Below are 8,633 nucleotides of genomic sequence, written 5' to 3' on the forward strand. Positions count from 1 at the left end.
CAAGGGATATTCTTCCACTTTTCAAGATCTCTTTTTGTTTCTTGTAGTAATGTTTTGTAATTTTCTTGGAAAAGGTCCTTTGTACTTCTGGTTACTGTTCATTTTTCTCCTTCAAAGCTGCTGGGAGATTTGAACCACTTGTGAGACATCACCTTTGGGTTAATAGCACAATTTCCTGATGGTGTAGTCCAAAAGAGTTGTGTTGCTAACCCAAAGCCTGCACCCTCTCTGGTGGTTCAAATCCATAAACAGTTCAAATCCAGCAGTGTCTCCACAGTGGGAGAAAAATGGGCAATCTATTCCCCTGTGACTGCCTCTGAAACCAACTGGAGGGTTGGCTATGAGTCAGTTCGGACAAAAGAGCAATGAGAACATTAAAGTATAACCCCCGCCCCTTTTTTCCACACTGGTAAAATGAATGCTTTCCAAAAACTCACTATTTTGAGTATTTATGATGGGCAGTCTCCTCCTGTATGATTAACTGTCTCTGAAAACCCACCAGAGGGTCAGCTATCGGTCAGTTCCAACTTTACAGTACACAACAACACAATAAAATCTATCAAATTACATACCAATTGATCACCAGAATGAGAATAAATTACTTTTCACCTGTGCTTTCTAAAAACAACTAGTCAGATAACAATAAAGGTTATCATTCCCAACTTAAATGACTATCATCTGTGTTATTTTGTCCTGAATAATAATTATGAAAATTAGTAGTTTAAATGAGGAAAGGAGAAAGATTTATAAACAGAGCAAGAAAGTTAAAAATGACATTTAGCAAGAGGTATACCCTGTCTCACATACTTTGGACACATCATCACGAGGGGAAAGTCCCTGGAGAAGGACATCATGCTTAAAAGGGTCTAGAGGATCGGCATAGGAGAGGAAGACCCTGGATTAGATGGCTTGACACAGTGACTGTGGCAAGGGGGGGGGGCAGGTGCGTAACAGACAGTGAGATTGGCTCAGGACAGAGAAAGGTTAAGAGCTATTTTTCACAGAGTTGCTATAAGTTGTGGTCAACTCATTGGCACATAACAACACAACAACAGCAATGCATGTAAGATATTCTGAAGACTTGTTGGATACTAGAATGGAGTGCTGAGAGGAAGTCTATGCTCTTTGGATCAAAAGTTTTGACTAAATAACCTCCAAAGGCAGATTTTGAAAGCTAGACTTTGGTAAAAAATGAAGGAATCATCTTTCATATTTTGGTCTCCAGAGAAACTGCTTACAATTTCATACCAGTTAATAATGTAGACCTCTGCCTTACATAAATTGCAATTTAATCCAGAATTACCCAGAGAATGTATATGTAGCAGCAATGTAAATGAAATTTTCATAATAAAGTTGTCGGTTATCCTGGAAATCATTCATGTTACAGTTGATCTCAGAAGAACCTGCTCCTTTAACAGTGAGAGTGATAAAAGGTGGCAGGGTGGGTTCATCCCAGGCATAATCCAATGAAGTCATGGGCTTCACTTCAGTCCGTAGCCTAGGTTCAGCAACGCCATGCTGAGTGAAGACAACTGGGACCTAGAGAATGACAAAGAGGACAAACAGTACTTTCATTAAGAGTAGTATATTTGGAAAGTGATTTTATGCTTCTTAGGCTTACGTTATAGATCCTTCCAAAGTGAATCCTATACAGGGAATAACCACCAGTAAGGGTCATCATCCTGTTTATTTCTAGTCATCTTCCAAATTCCAAGAAGCCCACCAATCATAGAAAGTAAGCTAGTCTGTTTCATAAAGAGCTTTAAGAACATTCGCCAAGTTAAATACTTAAGGAAAACAATTCTATCCTTCCCATGGCATCTCTTCTAACCCAGATCCTTTAAAATACACTTTGAAAAGGGAAAGGAATAAAATTTTTGGATCTAAGCTACAGAAAACCACAAATTATGAGACATACTGTTATTTAAAGGCACACTTTAAAACAAAATCTAATGATTTCCATTTTACACACTGTGACTAAGTCAACGGCAGAACTGGCCAATTATATAATCTCCAGAAAATTATTTTAATTTCTTTTTCTATTTGTACGGAATGTCTACAGAGAGCATCACATCAAATGAACACTAGTCAAAATAAGGTTTAGAGACTAATAAATTACTTTAGCTGGGGAAGGCTGCTCAGCAATCAAAACTAGTATAACTATCTCCTAAGGAGAGAATTTTTTGGGCCTCTAGCTATAAACGTCCCTGTATAGCTTTTGTAAACCCACATTTAAATATACATCATCAATACCTTAAGGATGGTACACACATACACACACACCCTTGAATATAATACAGCCAAACTGACTATCAGTTCCATTTCATACCTTAGATAAGTTATCAATTCGGAAAGGAGGAGGTAATTGGTCTGTGTCACTAAATGAGATCCTGTACGTAGCTCCTCGGAGAGTAATTTCGACTCTTAGGAAAAAACATTTTCCCAGGGTATCTCTGAAAAAAAAAAAAAGAAAGAAAAGAAAAAAAAAGGGAATAAAAAATTATATAAAATAGAAGGAGAAAAAAACCTGTTTTAGTTTTCTTCCTACACTCTCACAACTCAATATTCGGCCTTATTTAAGGAAATGGCAAAAAATAAGGTCCCAGGAATAGATGATATACCAATTGACATATTTCAGTTAACAGATGCTGTCCTGTGACGTGCTCACTAAGTTGTGCCAAGAAATCTGGAGAACAACCACTTGGTCAGCTGACTGGAAGAGATCTAAATTTGTTCCCATCCCAAAGATGGGTAACCCAACAGAGTGTGGAAACTATAGAATAATCTCATTGATTTAACATGCAAGCAAGATTCTACTGAAGATTATCCAAAAATGACTGGAACAGCACATTAGCAGAGAACTGCCAGAAGTCCAGGCTACGTTTAGAAGGGGTCGTGGTACTAGGGATATTGTAGCTGATGTTAGATCTTAGCTGAAAGCAGGGAATACCAGAGGAATGTCTATCTGTGTTTCATTGACTATGCAAAGGCATTTGACTGTGTGGATCATAACAAACTGTGGCTGACTCTCAGAAGAATGGGAATCCAAGAACACTTGATAGTGTTAATGAGAAATCTATACTTGAACCAGGAGGCAGTCATCAGAACAGAGCAAGGAAACACTGCATGGTTCAAAATTGGGAAGGGCATACGCCAGGGATGTGTCCTATCTCCATACCTTTTCAACCTGTTTGCAGAACAGATTATCCAGGACGCTGGGATCTATGAGAAGAAGTGTGGGGTCAAGATTGGTGGAAGATCTATCAAAAATCTGCGTTATGCAGATGACACAACCCTGCTTGCTGAAACTGAGGAAGACCTGAAGCACTTGCTGCCGAGGGTCAAGGACTGCAGCCTCCAATATGGATTGAGGGTCAATGTCAAGAGTACAAAGATTCTCACAACTGGACCAATTGGCAGCATCAAGATGGATGGTGAAGAGATTTAGATTGTTCACAGCTTTAGTTTGCTTGGCTCCACAGTCAACAGTCTTGGCACCAGCAGCCAGGAAATTAAAAGATGTATTGCCATGGGAAAGTCTGCTGTTAGGGACCTCTCCAAAGTACTGAAGAGCAATGGTGTCTCTCTGGAGACTAAGGTGCGTCTGATACAGGCCATGGTCTTTGTAATCACTTGTTATGCATCAGAGTTGGACAATGACCAAGGAGGATAGGAGAATTAATGGCTTTGAGCCGTGGTACTCGAGAAGAGTACTGAGGGTACCATGGACTGCTAGGAAAACAAACAGATTCATCCTAGAAAGGGTTAAACCAGGTGGCTCCTTGGAGGCAAGGATTCTGAGACTACGTCTAACATACTTTGGACATGTTGTAAGGAGAGACCAGTCCTTGGAGAAGGACATCATGCTTGGTAGGATGGAGGGACAGCGCAGGAGGGGAAGGACCTTTATGAGGTGGATTGATTCAGTGACTGGGGTAATCGGGATGGGTGTATCATAGACAGTGCGATTGGCACAGTACAGAGCAGAGTTTAGGGCTGTTGTACATAGGGTTGCTATGCGCTGCAAGCGACTCGATGGCACATAACAACAACAACAACTGAATATAAAGCCTATTGTATGCCTTCTGACCATACTAAAAAGACCAAACTGGTAATATAATCACACAGTAAAAACAATTACTTCAAGTACCTTTTAAATAGTGTATTCTAACCAGATACCAAGACAGACAAGGAGATTTTGAACTTTACCTAGTAGGCTTATTTTTAGTAGTAGTGTCAACATAGCAAAACAATATTAAATATGGGGAGAAATTGCTGTTACTTGACTAGTTTAACGTAGACAATTAGAAATTTCACATGATTCAAACTAACACAATGATATTGTTGATAACTAGGGTTCTTACTGTCGAATGAGGAAAGGGAAGCCAGAAGCCTGTGAAATGAAGTACCATCATATAATATCAAATATATAGACATAGAAAGAATAAAAAGCTATTCTTTATAAAAGGTATCTCATTAATACATGTAGAAGATTTAAGAGAAATTCTAAATCACCATTTTGCAACTGTCAGTGTATCAAGTAATTCAGACAAGGATCATAAAAATGCAGAATAAAAGGTAAACAGGAAGCAGCATAATCAAATTGTACAGCCAAGGGATGATTCTCATTTACAAGAAAGAAAAGGTAACTTTGAAATATAGAGAACTGGCAGGCACCACTTGAAACTAGTGAAGATTAAACTTGGCCACAACAATAATAGGACTAAAACATCATTACAGGCCTCCTAAAGTGAAAGACATCATAGGGTAGTATTCTTACCAGGGGCGGGGGCGGGGGGCAATTTGATCTACGTCTTTCCACAGAAAAGTCTAGAAAATAGGACATGCTGCAAGATAATTGGTGTGGACTCTTAAAAAAATGTCAATTAGGCGGCACTGCAGCTACCAAGTTGCTGTATTGTTGATCAGTTCCAGTCAATTAACTAGTGTGGCACGCCTAGAGGCCCCAGATGCTTTGCCTGGTGGACCAGGTCCTGTGCCTGGACCCGCACCACCTGGAGGATATGGCCCCATAACGCCATTTATTGGATATTTCTGCTTGCCACCTGGAACCCCAGCCCCACTGCCTGGAGGACCAGGTCCCACAGTCCTTTCTCATGGAGGACACCCTGCTTGCCTAGAGGATGCCCACCTGGAGGACAACCCACTGTCAACCCTTCTGAACTGCTCTGGGGACATCAGTATCACAGGTGAACCCATTTTCTTACCCTTCCAAAAGCTGATTTTAACCTGGGACATATTGGATCTGCCTAGCTGCAGCAGTTGCCTAACATTAGCAGTTCTCTGCTAATTGACAGGCTGTATCTCTCCCAAAAGAAGTAAGTCTTCCTTTGGTCAAAAGTTCAGAAAAAACTTGTACAAGGTAGCTGTCTTGCCCACCTCCAGAGCAGTGACTTCCTGAAGCAAGGTTTTCAGAACAAGACCCTGCTAAGGCCTCAGGCACAAAAAACTCTACCACAGCAATGTTACAAAAGAAGTAGACTACCTCATAACCTACACAAATCCAAAAAAACAAGATGTCATCCCCCCGCAAAAAAAAAAAAAAGTGAAACAGTATCAATAGATTTCCTGAAACGTGAAAGTGTGATAGAACTTTCTGACAGAGAATTCAAAAGAACAATGAGTGAATATCTTCAACGGATGAAATACAAACTCGAACTACAGGACTCTGTAAGCAAAAACTAAGAGAAACTTAAAAAAAAAAAAAACCCATCCAAGACAATGCAGATATAAGAAACAAGGCATTAGAGGCTCTAGGAAAACATAGTCTAGAATATGAGAACCAATGTTTCAGATGCTGTTAACAGGTTGGAGGGAATATGAACAAAGTTGAAGAGATGAAACACAGAACAAGCAAAACAGAGGATAGAACTGTCAGCACTGATCTGCTAGAATAAAAACAGAAGAAAAAAGGAAAAAGAAGAAAGCTTAAGAATAATGTGAGATAGCATCAAGAGGAATAGCATTGTGAATAACTAGAATACCAGAAAAATAAGATAAAAGTAAAGGCACCAAGAAAGTTTGAAGAATTACTAGAAGAAAACTTTCCAGGCATAATGAAAAATGAGAGAATATATATATTCAAGAAGCTGAGCAAACACCATATAGAAAAGACCCCAAAAGAAAAACACCAAGGTATATCAGAGTCAAATTTGCCAGAACCAAAGATAAGGAGAGAATTCTGAAAGGAGCTATGGAGAAACAAAGAGTAACCTATAAGGGAGAGTAAATAAGATTAAATGCTGATTTCCCACCAGAAACCATGAAAGCAAGAAAACAGTGGAATGACATATATTAGATAGTCAAAGAATACAACTGTCAACCAAGAACACTGTATCCAGAAAAACTGTCCTTCAAATATGAAGGTGAGAACAAGATATTCTCAGAAAAGTAGAACAGAATGTAGTTTGTAAAAACAAGTCCACTGTTGCAGGACACACTGAGAGATGTTCTTCTTACAGAAGTGCCACAGAAAGCAGGATAGACCAAAGCAACCAGCAACAGCACCAAAAAGAACTCAACAAAATGAAAGCCACAAAACCTTGACTCTCAATAATGACACTAAATGTGACTGGTTTAAATGCACCACTGAAGAGAAAAGGAGTAGCAGATTGGATAAAAACACAAAATACATCAATATGTTATCCACAAGAGACACACACCTGAAAAGTAAAGTCAAAGACTAAAAATAAAAGGGTGGGAAAAAATATACTAAGCAAATGGCACCAGAAAAAAGCAAGAGTAGTGATATTTCTGATAAAATAGATTTCAATGAAAAAACTACCACAAAGAACAAGGAAAGTCATGATATAATGCTTAAAGGAGCAAGAAATATCTATGACCCAAATGATAGAGCTGCAAAATACACACAGCAAACATTAAAACAAAAAGAAAAAAGAAACTGACAACACCACTATAGTAGTAGGAGACTTCAATACACCACTCTCAAGAAAAGATAAAACTACCAAACACTCAATGAAGATGCTGAAGAATTAAACCACACACTAAACCAACTCAATCCCGTGTGTGTGTTTACACACACACACACACACACACACACACACTCATACACACACAGGCTAATGCACCTTAAAACAGCGCAGTATAACTTCTTCTCCAATGTGCATGGAACAGTTCACATTTTAGATCACAAGGCAAGCATCAATAAATTAAAAAACACAGAAATAATACAAAGCATCATCTCAGACCACAATGCTACAAAATTAGAAATTAATAACAAAAGGATAAAGGAGGAAAAACCCCATTTATTTGGAAGCTGAACAAGACTTTGCTTAAATATGAGTGGGTAATAGAAGAAATAAAAAATGAAACAAAAAATTTTCTTGAAAAAGGAAATTAAAAATTTTCTTGAGATAGCTAATGAAAAAAATTAATAACAAAGCATCTGGGAAACAGCCAAAATAGTAATTAGAGGTCAATTTATAGCAATAAGCAAGCATATAAAAAGTGAAGTAAAAATGATAATTGACTCCTTAACCCAACAGCTCCCCCCAAAATTGAAAAAGAACAGCAAGAAAACCCAACAGCCTCTTTTTTTTTATTTTTTTTCCCAACACCCTCTTAAAAAAACTGAAATTATAAAAATTCAGGCAGAAAGAAATGAAATAGAAAACAGAAAAGCAATTGAAATCATCAACAAAACCAGGAGTTGGTACATCAAAAAGGTCAATAAAATCAACCAACCACTAGCAAAACTAATATAAGAAAAGACAAAAATAATCTGAATAAGAGAAGAAAAGGGCAATGTCACAAAAGAACTGAAATAAAAACATAAACAATGGAATATTATGTAAAATTATGCTCAAAATATGAAAATCTAGAGAAAATGGACATATACTTAGAAACTCACAATCTACCTAAACTGACACAGACCAAAATAAAACACCTGAACAAACACATTACAAAAGAAAAAAATTGAATAAGTAATAAAACAATTTCAAACAAACAAACAAAAAATCCTGGACCAGATGGTTTTACAAGTGAATTTTATCAAACATTTAGAGAAAAATTGTCACCAGTTCCACACAAAGTATTTCAGAAAATAGAAAAAGATGGAATTTTCCTGGACTCATTGTATGAAGCAAATATACCCTTGGTATATATATTAATGTAAAGACACCATCAGAATAGAAAACTATAGGCCAATATCTTTCATGAACATAGTTGCAAAAAGCCTCAATAAATCCTGGCCAATGGAATCCAAGAGTACATAAAAAAAATAATTCACCATGACCACGTGGGACTCGTAACAGGTACGCAAGGATGGTTTAACATAAGAAAAACAATCAGTGTAATTTATCACATTAGCAAAACAAAGAACAAGAACCACATGAACCCATCAATTAATGGAGAAAAGCCCTTGGACAAAATCCAACACCCTTTCCTGATTAAAACATTCAACAAACTAGGAATAGAAGGGAATTTCCTCAACTTATTAAAAAGTATACATGTAAAAACCAAGACCCAACACCATTCTCAATGGAGAGAGACTAAAAGCATTCCCTTTGAGAACAGGAACTAGGTAAAGATGGCCACTGTGATCACCTCTCCTATTCAAAAATGTAGGGAGCTCTGGTGGCCTAGTGGCATCT

The 8,633-nt window shown here is 37.7% G+C and overlaps 1 protein-coding gene across 1 annotated transcript in view; it reads right to left on the minus strand.

Moving 5' to 3' along the window:
• Window positions 1-8,633, minus strand: part of VPS13D (vacuolar protein sorting 13 homolog D (S. cerevisiae)) — a 424,616-nt gene that overhangs the window by 224,624 nt on the left and 191,359 nt on the right. The window contains exons 53-54 of the mRNA XM_006885745.1: window positions 2,330-2,453; window positions 1,304-1,539 (exon numbers count right to left, since the gene is read on the minus strand). Coding sequence (XP_006885807.1) covers window positions 1,304-1,539; window positions 2,330-2,453 — 360 coding nt within the window. The remainder of the gene's footprint in view (window positions 1-1,303; window positions 1,540-2,329; window positions 2,454-8,633) is intronic.

This window comes from Elephantulus edwardii, unplaced genomic scaffold, assembly GCF_000299155.1.
Source record: "Elephantulus edwardii isolate Elephantulus edwardi_28Jun2011 unplaced genomic scaffold, EleEdw1.0 scaffold00045, whole genome shotgun sequence".
Taxonomy (NCBI): domain Eukaryota; kingdom Metazoa; phylum Chordata; class Mammalia; order Macroscelidea; family Macroscelididae; genus Elephantulus; species Elephantulus edwardii.